The 18,076-nt window shown below is 42.2% G+C and overlaps 3 protein-coding genes across 7 annotated transcripts in view; 1 reads left to right on the forward strand and 2 right to left on the reverse strand.

Annotated features, from left to right (window-relative positions):
* The window catches only part of CFAP92 (cilia and flagella associated protein 92 (putative)), a 17,383-nt gene extending 11,287 nt beyond the window's left edge, over positions 1-6,096 (reverse strand). Inside the window, 7 exon segments of the mRNA XM_015874711.3 lie at positions 266-355; positions 1,514-1,659; positions 2,122-2,200; positions 2,896-3,027; positions 3,374-3,578; positions 4,832-5,016; positions 5,776-6,096. Of these exon segments, the coding sequence (XP_015730197.2) occupies positions 266-355; positions 1,514-1,659; positions 2,122-2,200; positions 2,896-3,027; positions 3,374-3,578; positions 4,832-5,016; positions 5,776-5,950 (1,012 nt within the window). The 5' untranslated portion in view covers positions 5,951-6,096.
* LOC107319677 (haloacid dehalogenase-like hydrolase domain-containing 5) overlaps positions 6,081-18,076 on the reverse strand; it is a 67,049-nt gene continuing 55,053 nt past the window's right edge. The window contains exons 12-14 of the transcript XR_014934848.1: positions 7,694-7,774; positions 6,666-6,788; positions 6,081-6,219 (exon numbers count right to left, since the gene is read on the reverse strand). The gene's annotated coding sequence lies outside the window, so the exon portion shown is untranslated. The remainder of the gene's footprint in view (positions 6,220-6,665; positions 6,789-7,693; positions 7,775-18,076) is intronic.
* EFCC1 (EF-hand and coiled-coil domain containing 1) overlaps positions 9,930-18,076 on the forward strand; it is a 32,049-nt gene continuing 23,902 nt past the window's right edge. For all 5 annotated transcript variants that reach the window (XM_015874722.3, XM_015874725.3, XM_015874723.3 and 2 more), the window contains exons 1-2: positions 9,930-11,298; positions 12,397-12,803. In XM_015874722.3, the coding sequence (XP_015730208.2) occupies positions 10,372-11,298; positions 12,397-12,803 (1,334 nt within the window). In that variant the 5' untranslated portion in view covers positions 9,930-10,371. The remainder of the gene's footprint in view (positions 11,299-12,396; positions 12,804-18,076) is intronic.

Genomic DNA, 18,076 nt, shown 5'->3' on the forward strand with positions numbered 1-18,076 from the left:
CTGTCTATGAGTACAGAAGGATTCAAGTCACTACACACAGAAATAGGACAGCATAATGTTAATCTAGTTACAAACAAAAATCCACAGAACTAATCCACTTTCTTCTGACTGATATCCTATTTCCAACACAGTCTCAATAGATATAAGAACTTAGAACTAAACTGCTTGTTTTCCACCAGGTAGACCCACCAGCACGGGTGCTTCAGAAGCACACAGTACATCGAACATGCTGCTCCCTCCCTGCCTCTTCCTTACAGAATAATACCTGAGAGGAGAGGCATGAGATCCAACTGCAGTGAAGCAACATCTGCCCCAGTAGCATCCATGTCTTTTTTAGCACCAGAACCTCTTCCACCTGTGGATGGGAGGCAGGGTTAGACAAGTAGGAAGAGGAAATATCCTATTGCAACTAAAGAAACAATTTAAAGTTCTTCCCTTTCACATATGTATTATGATGCACATACGATATTCTTAGTGACATATAATCCACTGTTTCCAGAAACCTCCATCTTCTAACTTCATGCCCATAAAACAGGAGTACTGTCATTCCTTTAAAGTCCAAGGATATAATCAACACAAACTAACTAATACCCACAATTTATTCAGATGATGAGTAATTATTCCCAACATACCTTTCACCCACATTCAATCTTTACCTAAACAGTACAAGCAGAACTAGTCCCAGCCTCCACCTATGTAATTCCTACCTTCAGATGCTCTGCCCAACAAGAAAATAGTTGTCAGGTAAGGACTTGGCTGACAACACTGATGCATTCACTCAATTTGAATTAACTACAACTGAATGTTATCATTCATGCTCATTGATGACTGTTGATAAGCAAATGTCCTTTTTATAAAGTGTACATGGTAACATGAGCAGGAACCCAGGGACCCCATGCCAGTTTTTTGGTCAGACAAGCATAATATTTAACATGGGTGATTAGATATCTACCACAGCACTCATTGCTGCTGTAGTTATGAACTTTCACAGAACCTTAGTCAATCATAAGCTACAGACAAGAGAGCAAAATATCTGTCAGTGGGGCCGTGTTTCTTCATCTAATAGCACGAACAAGCACTGGAAATAAACACGGACTATAAACTGCAGATGAAAACCTGGCCTCTAGTGGCAACAGCAACACAAGCAAAATGGAATAACAAGTCTGATAGTCTCACAGTTGTAATAGTTGTTTCAGCTACATCATTAATTTTTAAATGTTTTACAAAATTTATCATTGCACACTCATAGTCCTTGCAAATATCCATCATTTCAGCCCTGGAACACTTAAAGTGGTGGAAAAGGATCATCACAATCCCTGCTTTATTCTACTGGCTAAGAAAACAGAGTACAAACTTACTTCTGAAGAAACGCAGAGACTAAAATATGCAGATCTGGTAACACACACTTCTCTAATCTTGAATTCTTTTTAAAAAATAATACACAAACAGAACCCCTTATCTTTTAAAATCTAGCTTTAATAAGCCTTATACCATAACTCCATCCAGAACTTACCAGTAGAGGCAGCTGCCTTGTCTGTTTGACGCATCACAATTCCCACATTGCTGGTTGTTTTCACAGTTTCTTGTGAAGTTGTATTACGCGAAGGATCAGCAACTGCTTTCTGTTTCAGAAGCTGGGCCTCACCCTCACATCCGTCTCTTGCAAATATCACACAAACAAACAAACAATCAAAACTAAAGAGAATTATACGTGGGGTTTTTTTGCCACCCACTAACTAACACATTCCCAGGTCCTCCTGGTCTCAGTGACATTATCTTATCCCACAGATCAGAAGTCACCAAGCATAAATGAAAGGAAGAAAAACATGAGGAAATAAGTCAGTTAAGCAATGTTTGCTGTTTATATATTTTTTTTAATAAAAAGCTACTTCACTGCAAGTATACTGTAACAAGCTTGACGTACAGCAAAGAGGACAACAATGCTTTTGCTCCTGCCCTGTGATTAGCAGGCATGACTGCAGAAATTGTTACTGCAACAGTCAGTCATCTCTGAAACCACAGTATAACAAGCTTAAAAGAAACACAGATACTACAAAACATGCATCTCCAACTACGTTTTTAGCACACAAACACTTTCCAAAGGAAGTGTAGCATCATTACCTTACTGTAAGGTCATCCACCTTTGAAGGATCCAGTAAATCATCACTAGAAGTTCCTAGTCCACTCTCATCAGTTTCTTCTGTGGAAGCAAAACAAGTCCTAAATTTGTTACCATGTCAACTTCTGACAAGTCTCATAAGACCAAGAAAGACCATCTGTAACAAGTTTTTAAGATGGGGCTACAAACAACACTGCCACTAGATGGAGAACATTTTCCCTTCTTTGCTTAACAAGTGCTGCCTCAGCAGAACACACCACCAGACTTTTTAACCTCCTGCAGCTCTGCAGCAGTTTCTCAGCTGACACAAGGCAACACCATAAACTCCATAAAATCAACATCCTGCCAATGTCAGGAATAATCTTTCATACTTCTCCCTGCACTAGCAGTTCAATGGAAAACAAAACAGCCTGCTACTGGACTTCAGATAGCTATCAACAACTGAGAAATACTAAGAATCCAGAAATTTGTCCTGACCAAAGTTCTATATGTTAATGCAATCACTTCCAAACATGAAGCAGCTTCAGAACCAAAATACTTTTTTCTAGTGTCCCTTAAAGGCCTTCCGTGAGTCAGGCAGATCTTGTTTGTACCCCAATTCTATATCAAAGCTACAAGAAAACTGCTCCAACTGTAATATACTCAGCCGTCCTATGAGGGAACAAGGTGCTGCAGAATCCTTCAGTCCTGCTCCTGCTTACCCATTACTCAAATTGCCAGTTATGCTTTTTCTCTCCCTTTCAGCCCACAGGCCATTTCCAGTAGTCATATTGTACCTTTGATTGGAAGGGCTTTAGACCCTTTCTGTGCCTTGGATTCCTTTGCTTCTCTAATTTTAGTACAGCTGGGTGCTGGCTGACTCCCTTCAAACAATTTTCTCTGCAGCAGCACTGTGTGTTCTACTTCATCTATCAGGAGAAGAAAAAAAAAAGCACCTTGATTTTCACTGGAACAGGTTGCGAAGGGAGGTCATAGATACCCCATCACTGGATGCATTCAAGGCCAGACTGTATGTGGCTCTGGGCAGCCTGGTCTAGTGGTTGGCGGCCCTGCACATGGCAGGGGGGTTGAAACTATATGGTCATTATGGTCCTTTTCAACCCAGGCCATTTTACAATTCCATGATTTTTCTGCTAGAATTATTTTTATGGGAATTACATACGAGTATCAGATAACCTCATCAGTAACTTACTAATAGATGCAGTCACAGTTATAAGGTACATTTGATAACATATCTGTTTGCATTAGACTTACCAGCAGCCTCTGCTTCTCTTTCTGTTGAAGACCCATCAGGTTTATTAGGCTTTGCGTCTGATAAAACTTTGTCCTTGGTGTCCCAAAGTTTAAAAGTTATTTTATGATCTCTTAATTTTATCAGAAACTCATTAGTGACATTGACACTTGTATTATGGTTCCATGAGATCCATATCTGGTCATCTTCAAGCCATGGTGTAATAGTCTATTAAAACAAAGATGAAAGCCTTTATGGGAATTCATCAGAATAGAAGAAAATAAATTCACATGCAAACCATTATCACTGCTCTCAAAGTGTCTTCAACTCATGCTAGATCTCACATGAACCCCCTTGTTGTGTCAGCACACACTGCTGGATCCAGACAAACCATTCTTACCAGGCCATGTCTGATATGAAGACCAGCAATTAAGGTGGTGTTCAGCAAGACACTGAGCACCAGTGGCATAATGGAATACTACAAAAGCTAACACAGACACTTTAAAATAGGTATTAACAAAGGAAAACATGAGGACTACACTACATAGCATTTCCTATGTCTTTTTTACAAGTTATTCATCTTTCAGCAACATTAGCTACATAGTTAATGTAACTGTACTACAAATAGTAAACACACAGGTTTACTGTATGAATAGGTCACTCTCTGGACCCTTTCCAACAGCTCAACCTCTTTCTTGTGCTTATGTAACAAGCCAAACAGTGTGGATAGACTATAGTGCAAATGGTAAAAGACAGCTATAAATTTGTTACTTAGTATTAACCAACAAGAAAAATGCAACAGGCTTTCAAGTGAATAATAGGTTATGGCAACTTAGGTAAACAGAATTAACTCCTGAGTCACCTAAGCTATCTTTAATTCTCCAGATACAGGCTGAGAATTTTATATCGTACTTTAAAAGCAGTCTCCTAACTTTTCAGATTATTTTAGCACTGACTTTTTAGTAATAATTACTTGAAAAACTAAGATAATTCAGAACAACACATCCAACATTCAGATTCATGGATTTGAATGCAGAGGGCTCACCCAGATGTGCCTGAACAAGAAGTCTACAACATTCTTCAAGCATCTTAAATAAAAAAAAATTAATCTTTTTCCTCCCAGCAAAGATCAGAAGCATAACTTCCATTTTTCCATCTTAGAATGGAATGTGTATTTGCTTTCAAATTGCTATCTTTAAAGTACAAACACACAATTCCAATAATCAACACGAAAAGCAATTTCTAGCAGATTATAAGAACACCCTGAAAACAGCAACCTCTGATCACAAACCTAAGGAGTGCTTGGTGAATTGGATTAGGAGCATAAATTTCTACCCTCAATATTTGTTTCCAAATCTATGTGCACAAGTAGGGGCTAAGCAGTTGTTACAACATACAGCTAGAATAATGTGCTCTGAAAACATCCTCCTGCATCCCACATGTGATGTTTGGGATTACCCAGTCTTATCATCCCCCTTTACCTTGGAAGCAGACTCTGCAAATAGCTTTGCAACCATCCCAACCACCATCAAATCCATTTTTCTAGGCTCAAGATCATCTGGTAGGAGGAAAATCTCAATGTGATAGCAACGCTTCGTTTTTAGGTCATCAGCTGGAGCTCCCTTTCCTCTCCTATCAGGAAGGTTGTTTGTCGTCTGCTTTTGCTCTGGAGAAAATATGAGAATCATCTGGAAGCGTCAAACACAATCAAATATGAAAGCTTCATGGGAAATGCTCTCTGCATTGATCAAATGGAAACAAGAATTTAAAAGTGACAGCAGAAAAATGATGAACAACTGCAGAACGTGAAACCCTTACCCCAGAGCTTGACCAACCACACAGTTCTTATTAGGGTTTAACTGCAATAAGGGCCTACAAAACGCCAGGAACTCCTCCCCCCCACCTACTCTTCCTGAAGCATGACCCCATGCCTGCAGCTCCCAAGACACATGTCCTGTCACCCACACAACAGGCATAAAGCACAGCTAACTGGGGGAAGGCTGCCTGTACTTCTTCCTGCTACACCCAAAGCCTCCGTGCCTCAGGAGATCCACACCTCACCTCCTGAATAGCTGCTCCCTTCTCCTAACATGATGCTCCTACCCTTAACCACCCATATTGAGCACTTATATCAAAAAACACCTTTATTTTCACCAGTAGGCGGTGATTGATTAATAAGAGCTGAGTTGCCAACTTGAGCAACTGTCTGCCAAGTGGCTGTTGGGGAGAGATTTTCAGGTACTGGCTGCAATGATCCTAAGATATAAGGCTCCCATGTCACACTGACAGTCTCCTGAACAATTTTTCTACCTAGAAAAATCTAAATCAGCTAACACCTTTTCTAACAGTATCTCAACCCCCTGAAGACTCCACTACACGAGTTCATAAAGCAATAAGTAAAGGGCTCTCTGCGCCAAGAACTCACTTGAGGCCAAGGTGGGGATAGCGAGCGACACGGTGAGCACGCAGGGCACGACGTGGGGGCTGCTCAGCTGCCTCTCTCCTGCTGAAGGGCTGCTGCCCCGTTCCGAGCTCCCGCAGCTGCTCTCAGCACGGGCCGTGCCCAGCTCTGTCAGCTCCTGTCCGCCGCCCTCCTCCATTTCCTCCTCCCCCACTAACTTCTTTAATCCTTACGCTCCTGCTCCGCCCATTGCGCAGCCACACGGCTGGCTCACATAATGCTCGTGGACAGCCCCCACCCCACCGTTAACACCGGCACCTGCCCGCGAGCCTCCCCGCCCGACAGCCGTGCCAACGGAGGGCGGAGAAGGTCGGGCGGTGCGCTCCGTCGTCGCCCTCGTTACTGCGGGTCGGGTCCAAGCAACGCTTCGTAGCCAGGAGCCGAACAACGCTCCACACAATGACAAACCTGGCGGAAAGGATCAGAGATGGATTTAACCCCGTGTTACTGCCAACGGTAAAACACGGATTGCTCCGGAGCAGAGACCCAACAGAGCAGGTTTGGCACCGGGCTGCTCTTAACTCACGCCCTGCTCAGTACAGCACAGCGCAGCCCTCGGGCGCCCACAGGAGGGCTGTCTGCGTTGCTCAGCAAAGCAAAACCACTACGGGATCAGCTCTTCTGACCACCAAACACAGCCCAGCCAACCACCAGAGCTGCAGCTTATGCAGAGCACAGGGGCATCTTCCCCTCTTTCTGCTAAAGCTGTACCACCAAAGGAGTTCAAGATATGCTGAGCTCAATAGGAAAAAAAGAGTCCTAAGCTCCATTGTGGCTCAGTGAAAGTGCAGGCAGAGACTCAAAAAGCACTGAATGCCACTTAGGGGCACTGCATGCTCTGACATCCAGCTTACCACTGCTAAATGATCCTGATCCTCCAGGGATTCTTCAAGGCGACAGTCGGGGTCTCAGTGCTGATGCTGAAGCTTCCATTGCTCTCTTTGCATCTGCTCCTTACTGTCACTGTCACTCCTCACCTGTAAAAACAGTAATCTGATATTTAGGAATATCCAGGAGTAAATGTGCTCTAAATAGGCTGTATTTAAACAATGCATGTGTGTTCTGAGAATGTACAATCTCATTTACAGCAGAAATAAGGACAGCATCAATATTTTAGGAGGAAAATACTTTTCTGAAGTAATTTAGATACAAACTCTGAACAGGACACAGAAGCTCATGGCAGAGGCTCAGATCACATCTCTGTTACCTGCAGCCTCCATGAGAACCACTGACTGTCTCATTAGCTGCAGGAGCGCAAAGCCAGCAGAGACACCAGGACTGGAGCACTACAAGCCATGCTCTGGTCTCACTCATGCTAGAGCAAATTATTGCAATTTCCCCCCTCCATTTACTCTGAGATTTGTTCATAAAATAGAAACATTTATCTCACGAGCACCACTAAATAAAAGTTGAAAGCAGCAGACTTCTTTTGCTTTAATTAATGTAGAGGATCCTTAAAACTGCTCCAGATGCTGAATAGCTAAGAAATGTCAACACATCTGGTTGTTCAGAGCTGCAGCTGTTTCCTCTGTAGGACTACGTAATGTTGTTTCTTCTTCCAAGTGGATTACACCAAGAGAATGACCAGAATGTAATTAGCAATGGTATTATCTCAGACAAAAAACAAACTGCAGTCAGCTACCTCAGGTCTTTCATTAACCTCAGTGGTTTCCAATTAGCTCCACACAAGAGTCTCCAGACATCAGTCCTTGTCCTCTTGCAGTATATACATTTTTCTTATGTTCAGGAACTCAATGAGGTTCCCTAAATTAGTGAAATTCCTTCCTGTTCACACGTAGCTGAACGTGCAGAACATCTTATGACACAGGTTATCAGAATTACAATTGTATTGGATGAAAAAGATCTGCAATCAGGAACAGACCTACACGACAGATTGGGACATTCCATTACGGTTTCCTTCTTTCTCTTACTGTGTTGCGTTCACAGGGTTGTTCCAAATACACTGCAAAACAAAGAAGTCGACAACACCAACATTTTAGGAGTTAGAAGAAATTGGAAGAACACGCCAAGAACAACATCACATCACTAACATTATTTTTGCTCATCTCTGAAGTTCCTTGTAAAAACAACTGTTCCATAAACACCAAACAATTAAAAAATGATCTGTAGTATCATAGTATGACTTCATTGGAATGGGTCAGAAAAAGCACTAAATGTTCACTTTTCTCCTTGGCAGGAAGAAATCTGGACAAAATAAAATTATTTTTACAGTAATGAAGTGATTTCTGCTGCAGGACGAGCACCTCCACAGCCAACCAGTGCTGGCTGTGTGCAGCATGACTCAATGACAGCCCATACAAGCGCTGGGCTTACTGATACCCTGGGGCAGGAGACACAAAAGCACACTGGGCTGATCCTTGGCCCTGCTGCATATATAAACTGTGAAATGAAGTATGAGCACAGTTAAATTAGGTGCAAAACATTTTTCTCTGTAAACACGGTTTATATGCCTTTCCTCATCCCACTGCTACCTCATAGAATTTAGAACAGCTATTCACCAATGATGTCGGCAGACTTAAGTCTGCTTGTGGCACCTATAAACCTCTTAAAATAAGAATCTCCAGTTAATTAAATCCAAACACTGTGTTTTAATATACTTCTAACTTTTAACTGTTATCACAACGCTGCAGAAACAGCCATTCCACCCAAACCATGCTTTGCAATCAGCTCTTATCTGCAGTTTGGACTCTTCTCACATCCTATCATGCTGAAGAGCACAATCAGAACTGGAAACAGAAAGTCCTTGAGCACTGAGTAAAATGTTGACATCAGGGCGAGTTCAGTGAATAAGTGGGGGATCAAGCAAATCTTGCCAGGGCTGGGTAAAATCAGAGTCTTGCTGAGGTCAGCAGAAAATACAGCAGTCATCATTACACTTAGAGTAAGCTTTTCGTACTGCTGGTATCAGTAATGGTGCACTGGAAAAAAGGCTGTGTAGGAATTCATGCTGCAGTTGCATGTTGTAGTTGGTTTTTTGGTGGTGGTGGGTTTTTTGTATGTTTTTTGTTTGTTTGTTAATTGGTTTGGTTGTTTGCTTTTAAAATGTTGCAACAAGAAAGCTCAGTTCTACTGAATCCAAACCCCTGGTTACAGGAAGGTCATTTCTCTGGCCCTTATTATTATTACTAGATATTATCTAATACTATCTGCTTGCTTTCAGAGATGAAACTCTGTTGACATCATTCTAACAAACTCATTTTGCTGAATCAGAGGTAAAACAAAAAGCCAAAGATTCATTGTGCCATTTACACCCTTTGTTGTTTTAAAACAGAAGAATAGCAGATGGGCAATGAGAAATTCAATTAAGGCCCAAATGTTCCCCAGTGCTGCTAACAATGCCTCTCCTCTACCCAGAGATACCACCAAGAAACCCAACTGGAAACTGGTGCTGAAGGAAAATTTATGCTGACATCTTTATAGCTTCGTAGGGAGCCTGTCAGCCTTTAAAGCAATTATTTCAACCTGACAAATATTTTTACAATTGAAGCTAGCTAGACCAAAACAAGCTGAAATTACGGCACTGTCTAGCTCCAGGGCCTTGATGCTTTAGGAGGTGTTTGGGATCAGCCCATTTGCTGTGTATGGATAACAGATGTGGATTTACATAATCCACAACATAATCTGCTAAAAACACTCGCTGTTTATGTTCTGTCTTTCCCGTCTCTTTCTTTCCAGCACTGAACATTTGGTGGACCTTAAATCAATTAAATGTAATAAAATAATCAAACTAAAAAAAAAAAAAGTTTTCTTGGTATACGTATGTCTGATAATGATAATGAATGGGTCTTGTAACATAAAAACCAGAAGGAGATCTTCAGTGAAACAACTCTGTATGCTGCCAGCCTATCAATCTAAATGATGTAAAATGTGATTTTTTGTAAAGAGGAAAGGTAACAGACTTTCCTGTAAAATATGCTTTTTCTTGATAATTCAGTCAGTTGAAGTGGATCACTATTCCCACTCAACTGTGGGAAATACAAGCAGTTTCAGTGCTCCCAGAGCACCAGCAGACCTCATCTGCCCACAGCCACCTCCACAGGACCCCCACCCACACTCCCTGTCCAGAAGCTCCACTTGTGACAGACCAACTTTCAGCCTCCCCTACCCCCAGTGGTTGCTAATGCAGGACACTGTACAGAAAAGATTTTCTAGCACTTGAATGGAACTGGGTGAGACAAGGTACACCCCTTTCATCACACTTAGTAAGACCCTTCTCCATAGCTGGAAAACAACAGTTGTCCCTCCTTTGGAAAGTAGGATGCTCCATCCCAGGAGGTGTTCAAGCCCAGGCTGTTTGGAGCTCTACACAACCTGAAGGTACCAGATCTGGAGCTGGTGGCCCTGCCTGCAGCTGGATGGTGGGAACTCAATGATCCTCGGGGTCCTTTCCAACCCAAGCCATTCTGTGATTCTATGGAAGTTCCATTTCAACCAGTTTAACTTCCCATTAATTCACTTCTAATACAAATAACAACCTGAATACAAACGAATGCCACACAGACGCTACATCTGCGGAGGTGAACTAAACTGAGTGAATAAATGGAGAGATTCCCAACTTGTAAGCACATCGGTTGCACTAATTTAGTCGGACTGTTCACAAGTGCTACCTGTCAAACTGCATTCCGCAGAGTTGTCTTTTTACCCATGCCCAAGAGAAGACAGAAAGTCTCCAGCTATGAAATCAGGGCTCGGGTCTGGGGGAGCGGCCGTGGGCAGAGCCCAGCGGGGCGGGACAGGACGGGGGGCGGAGCGGGGGCAGCCGCTGCATCTGCCGGCCGGGCAGGATGGTCGGCGGGTGCGATGGAGCCGCCTGAGGGCTGGGACCCGTACGGGCGGCCGGCCCGGCGCACGCAGTGGCTGGTCAGCGCCCTGGCTTATCATTACGGACTGGACCGCGGCGTGGAGAACGAGATCGTCGTGCTGGCCACCGGCCTGGACCAATACCTGCAGGAGATCTTCCACCACCTGGACTGCGCCGGGGAGGGCAGGATCCCCGGTGAGGATTTCCGCACGCTGTGCCAGGTGCTGGGGCTGGAAGAGGCGGCGGAGACGGCGGCCGATCCCGAGGAGTGCGCGGCGCTTTGGGACGGGCTGTCGGCCGAGCTCACCTTCCGCCAGTTCCACGCTCGGCTCTGCGGCTACTTCAGCACCAAGGCGGGCAGCGCCGTGCCACGGCTGCCGCTGGGCCGGGAGAGCGAACACATCGAGACCCAGATCCGGCTGCGCAGCCCCCGCCGCCGCCGGAGGGACGCGGCCGGGCCGGGCTCGGGGCGGCGGGGCGGGGAGGCGGCGGAGCGACGGGCGGCAGGGACCTGCTCTGCTGAGTGCTACGAGGAGATCGTGGCGCTGGAGCGGGCCGAGGACCGCATCGCTAAGCTGGAGGAGGAGAACGGCAGCCTGCGGGAGCTGGTGGAGGACATGCGGGCCGCCCTGCAGAGCAGCGATGCGCGATGCCTGGCGCTGCAGGTACGTGCGGCCGGGAGCGCCCCGTGTCAACTTCGAGCCAAGTTTCGTTTGCTTTCCACTTTGGCTCTTAAGGCAGAAATGCCGTAGGCTCACAGCTGTGACAGCGTTACATCACTGCAAACCGGCCTGCTAAAACTACAGCGCATCACCTAGACGTTTAACATCTAAGGTTAAACAAACCTGTATGTATGATGCTGCTTTTTTATAGCTGTGCAGCGGTCAGTCAGATCTATAGCTTTTACACACTGCTGTGTGCTGATATAGGGTTGTGTGCTGCTCATAGAAACAGCTTTGGGACCCTTTTACCTGCATAAGCAGCTACTTGTTCATAAATACTTGATCTCAGAAACCTCAGCAGCATGTTGTCTTCAGAGCACAGCCATCAGAGCTCACGGCTAAAGACAGTTCTGCTCGGGGACTGATGAACAGCCACTGGCTGCTGTGCAGGGCCCCAGAAGTCATGGCCTGTTCCTGCTGTACTGGCTCCAGTGAAACCAGCACGTACTTAACAGCAGTTAAACTACTCTGGCATGAAATAGCACAGAACAGACTGAGCACTCAAGGGCTGTTTCCCATTTCTGGTGACTCAAATCAGGATGGATTTAATACCATCACAGCACCCATGGAGTTCTGCTCCATATCTGCCACTTGGCATTAGCTGGCTGCCCACCTTCATAGCATCCAGTACGAAGGCAAAGGATAGTTTTACTGTTTTCAAATGAGCACCACTAGCAGTGGACTCTTGGTCCACTGCTGAACACGGCTTAAAAAACAAAGTAATCAGAAACGTTTTTCCAGAATATTTGCCTTTTGAGCACAGACCAACGTGATGACATTAAAGCTAAGTAGGAACTGCTGCGAGGAAGTCATTTTCCCCTTGCATCATTTAAAAATTAGATTTGTAGATACATATTTTAAAGCCTTCTTCCAGAGATTTCCTTGTGCAAAAGTAAGCAGTTTGTTACTTACTGATCTACTCACTGTTACTGTATGTGATTGAAGTAAACAAACAAATCAATCATTTTCAGTCTTGATTAAAATGGCAGTTGTTTTAAAATACGTAAATTTGTCCCTGCTTTATGCTCCTGTTCAACATAGGTAGGACTGCGGAAAAGCCACGCTAACCATAATGAAGAAGGAACCTGTTTTATAGGGAGTAAGAAACTGTTAACACAGAACCACTCCCAGACCAAGTGCCTTCAAAGTGTCCTGAAAGAAGTAGAACTCATCCGGAGCTCCAGGGATGGGCAAATCGAAGAAGCAATTAGATTCAATCAAGAACTGGAACGAGAGCTGAAGAGCTCTCAGGAAGCACTAGTCAGTCTGGAAGACTGCAACCGTAACCTGAAAAGGGAGCAAGCAGAAATGAGGAAAAAGGTGGAAGAGGCAAGACAGGCAGTCCGTAACAGCCTTGGCAAAGTGAAGGAGCTAGAAGTGAAAGCTAACGAAGTGCCACGTTTGCAAGTATACATTCAGCAGCTAGAATCTGAACTGCAGCACTACAGGTAAGTTTGAGTCCGTCAAAAACCGCCATAGAATCACAGTATGTAAACACAATTTAACTTGAAAATCACTGCTTGTAGCTTGACGAATCCTCAAATACATCCAAAATACAGGCAGAAGGAAATCAGGAGCTACTTAGCAAGGTAGGAATCTGAAAATGAACCTGGCACATTCAGTAGAAGCCAAAATACGATCTACAGAGAGCTGAAATTACTCCTCAAACACAGGGCAGTAGGGCTCAACACAGTTATACTTTGAGAAAACCTCAAAAGCAGTTCTTAGCAGTCTTTCAGTCTGTTTCCAGAACACTTACTTTTTCACCTTTACTGACTAGAATAAATTCAGTAATTTCCTGCTGGTTACGCTACACATATAAAACCAGCTGTAATCAGCTGGATGATGCTCCATTTGCTACTAAAGCTTTTCAGCTTGTCATATGAACTGGAGAAAAAAACTCAAGGCCAACCTCTGGCCAGATGATTTAAATACTGTCAGCAAAGAAGTGATAATGTCACAGCAGAATCTGGAATACTCAAGAAAGAAGAAGTTAAAACACTTCCATTAAAACCCCACTATAATACATGGAGAGTCTCAAGCAAAAGATACATCATCTAACAAGAAACCAGTTTTTGATAGCATAAATACGTCTCCAAAACTAAGAGTCGGTCACAGACTTAGTGGTACGCTGGTTTTGTTGCTTTTTATCTCAGATAAAACTTGGTTAGTTAAAACCTGGATGGTTTTTTATTGCTAGGCAGATGATTCTGCCCAAGTTTCAAATGATCTGTTGAATGAAATGTTTGTATTTTTATTGATCTGAAGTAAGGCAATACTTCTAAGAGAACTAAAACTAGCATTCTAATATGTTGTCTATTCTGACCTCCTTGTCACTTCCTAAGCTGATACTTCCTCTGTTTGCTTATAAGAAGAGTTCATGCTGAGTTATTTGTAGCATCATAGCTATTGTACTGCTTTATGAAGTAAGGAAATTCTAAAAATAATGATTTTATCCGGTGTCTATAAGCATTGTGTATGTTAACATCTGCGTGTCTGCAGAAGATAAAAGCATTTATTTTGAAGTCTATAGGATTTTTAAAACACCATTGGGTCACGTAGTGTTCCAGGTGACTGTCATTTACAGGAGACTTTGGATGAAAGAGTCTTAGTTTCTGAGGTAGATCACAATACTTTCTAATCTATCAAGTTCTCCCAGCCATGTACAGAACAGACTTAAGATGAGTTCTTGTGCTGCAGCATTAATTCTCCTAACTATTATGAGTCATTAAAAATCACTATTGAATAGGAGGAGATTAACTACTTAAAGACAATAAGAAAATCTAACCAGGCCTTGCAGAGCAAGAACATTTATGGGTTACACCAAAACAAACAGTGGGAGTTACAAAACCAAAATTATATGTCCTTCTTAAGATGTCTTCATTTGCAGTAATTTATTGTAAAACTGAATGGTAATTTAAAGTGACTATAAATTTTAGGAAAGATGCTGGACTGACCACATACTTATTGACCCCAGGACCAGGGCAGCATCCACATGCAAGACCTTTTTAATGGGTCTCAATTCCATATCAGCCATCAAGCATTTTCATCTCTATGCAGTACAGCTCTTGGCATAAACAGCCTAACAACGGAACCACTTAATGATGGCTACGACTTGCGTGCCTCTGGTCACAGTCCACAATATGTGGAATGCTATAGTTCCATATATTCCATAGAATGGTACAGAGATGCCCAAAGAACAAGAGAAATGGTAAATAAAGCAATGCAGAGCTGTGTGTTACTGTGATGATAGAGCTTAACACCAGCTTGGTTGTCTACCCTATGCAGCCACTGACATCATAGCTTCTCCCACTCAATTTACTTGCTTGCAGATGTGGTACAGATGTCATAACCTAATTCTGCTCACAGAAACCAGCATTTTGTTGTGCAGAAGCCAAAAAACCCTTGGGCACAGCTTAGCAGAGATGCAAAGAAGCTTATGCTGAAGGAAAGACAATGAGTTGGCCAAAGCGTGAAGATGGAAAAACAGCTGCTACATCCTGCAGGTTTCTTAGTCCAGACAGTTGATGGTAATTTTGTTTAAATTGGTATGTATTTAAGTACGTTACTACTCCAGATTGCAGTTCTGTTTCCACATGCCACAAAGTTTGTAAGTATACGGGCAGGATCTAGGTTTGGCAAGAACAAATGCTGCAAGGTAGTAGCAGATAGAAGTGAGTGGGGATTTGTGTATATTATAGAAAGCATTTAAGGCTGCAGATTTCTCTCCTGAGAATTTACCTCAACTGGCTTGGTATGACCACTATTTTAGCTCAGGAAAAGCCCAATTTCCTTCAGAGAGGACCATATTCATTAATGAGACTAGTCTATGGGTTCATTCTGCTCTCCTCTTCAATATTTCCAAGGTAAAGAAGGAAATGATTTCCTCTTCAGGTTCCAGTTTTCAAAGCTCTGTAAGCGCCTAAATCCCACATCTATAGTTTCATTTTACATTATCTGGCCATCAGTTAGTCCTGGAATCACAATAACCTTAAGTTATAAACCCTAATTCAGGAAACAACTTCAGCATGGAAAAAAGTTTGCATCTATTCAGGAAAGCATTTAAGTACCTGCGAGTGATTAAATATTTTCCTGAATTGGAGTACCTGAAAACAGTTGGATTTTTCTGTCCACAGATTCACATTTCTGCACATTGTACGACAAAAGTTTCTACCAAGGTGTCTGTTAAATATTTGCTAACAGATGGCTCTATAAATTAAAAACAAGTTTGTCATTTTACAGTTTGCTGCATGAAATTTTCCAGTCACATTGCTATATTCCTAAACCAACCTAGTAGACCAAAGACTTTTCTTGTCCTAGAATGCACACTGCATTCTTCTTACAGTGGATGCACATATCAGGTTTTAGTCCTATTTTCTCCACTGTTAGAAATTTCTGTTAATTATTGTTTAATTCCTACTAATTTAATAAGTCAGCTGAGACAATTCAAAGGTAAACTGTGAGAAAATTCCTTGCCGAAAAGCATGTGTTAAATTCATTTCAGAGCAAAAAGACAAGTAATGAGAAATTGTATGTCTTCTCATGTGGTATTGTAATAAAAATATGTAAATTATGTCAGTATACAGAAGAGTTTAGGAAGTTATGCAGGTATTCACAGAGTCTTATTTTGAACTGGTACACCTGATTCCATTTTCCTAGGGCTTGTCATTTGTTATTACAAAAGCTTGGCTTCCAGATGCTGCCATTCCCTCTCAGTTTGGTGCCAGTTGTACATCTGCAGGTTAGAAGCATAAAAGACCATACTTGAATGTGGTGTCAGGACAGACCCTGGCTACCTCTGCTTGATAGATTCTCTTAATCTGAGAACAAATCACCTATAGCTATTCCTTGAAATCTATTTTTTTTCCCAGTAAATTCTATTCCAAGCTCAAGGTGACACCACCTATATATTCCAATATAGTCCTATGATACATATCATTGGAATGTCACACATAAAAGGGTCACAGCTACTACTTCTAGTTTTCCATTCAGCCATTTTCCCTTTCAGAGAAGGAAATAAGATTGGTTTGACATGAATTGCTCTTGCCAGATATAAATTGGCTCTGTTTTCTATACTACATTGTAGGTGGCTTAAAAATCGATCGCTTAATAAAGGTTACCATTTTTTCCTCCTTAATAGCATTGGAGGGAATAATAGGATTTAACAGCCTTCTTTCTTTTTCTTTTTTTTCATCCTCATGTAAGAAATAAAAGGGTCATTTAGAATTTACACAGACTTCATAATAGAGATGTTCACACAAGTTTTATGTTGCTGTGCTGGCCAGCAGGACAGTAATTATATAGGTCAGTGAAAGGGGCCATAAAATACCAAAAATGCTTCCCATATGCATGGTCTGTCTCCCAAATTACTTAATTATCCATCAGCATTTTTATGTGTTAATGAGTAGGAATCTTTTTTTACTTGGAATGCAGCGTGGCTTGTTTCTTTTCCTCCTAGTCTCTTATAAATGTGAAAACGGAGGCCTCTCTATCATCATCTCCCCCATCTTTTTCTCCAATTAAGTTGTCAGTGTTAATCTTTCTAAATAGTCACTCCTTATGTTAGTACTACAACAGAAGTAGTTCAATTTTTTTATTCTCTTTTAGGAGAAAGTGTCCTGATATTTTCTCTAACTCCTCTGATTATCCTTATCTCTAAAACATAGCAAGATGGACCAAACAAATCCAAATCAATTATCCAAGAAAAGGAGAGGAATATGGAAATATTCTTACCCAATATAGCATCAGCTCTCTTCATTGAAGAAAGCAAAGCTCTAGGAAGGAAACCCGATCCAGAGAATAGTGTGTAAATAGTAGGTTATTTCCAATCTGAATGATAATGCACATTTTATACCTAGGCATTCTGTCCTTATATTTAGAAAATTAGACCTTCAATAAAAAGACTGGACAACTTTCTACTTGAGTACCGTCATCAATATCAACTACCTGCTGACTGTAAGCTGATGTGCATTTTGGGAATTGATGAGATGGCACAATTTAAATGGAGCTTGTGAGCGTATACTTGCCAGACACGAAAGACTGCATAGAACCACAGATGATAAGTACATCCTTGGTCTAGAGCAGTGACAGTCAGGGAACAATGGTGACAGTAAGAACAAAGACAGGAAGCTGAACTCATGAAGATCAGAAACGTTAAACAAACTTTCTTTATAGAGCCCTCAACTCTAAGAACATTCAGACTTCATATGAACTCATGATAATCTATTTTCTAATTTTTCTTATATCTAATACTTTCTTCTACCTAAGACTGAGAGAAGTTATATATTATGTAGTAATCTGCCAAAAACGTCAGAATTTCAGAAGTTTTCCAAGAATCTAACAGTAGCAGATTATGATGTTCCTGTCATATGAGCCATAGGCTACTTGCATGTCTCTAGCAACAGAAGAATCATAAGCCAAACAATCAAATCAATCACTACTCTCATTAGGAACAACTTAACAAAAGTCTTTGATTTTATAGAACAGGATAATGGAACATATTTTTTTATATGGGAGAAATAATTGTACACAGAAGATTCTGGCCTCCTTCAGTGCTGCAATCATGACTACACAGGGAAAACTGTCCCCTGGTTCCTCACTAAACCTGTCTTTTTATCTGGCCTGCCTTGTTCGCTGTGTTTGGAGTCATTCACTGAGCACAATAGCAGCGGCACATCTGTGGCACCCGACCACTCATTGGGCTGGACATGCTTTCACTGGA

Source organism: Coturnix japonica, chromosome 15, assembly GCF_054131305.1.
Source record: "Coturnix japonica strain WE chromosome 15, WE-NBRP24, whole genome shotgun sequence".
NCBI classification, from domain to species: Eukaryota; Metazoa; Chordata; class Aves; order Galliformes; family Phasianidae; genus Coturnix; species Coturnix japonica.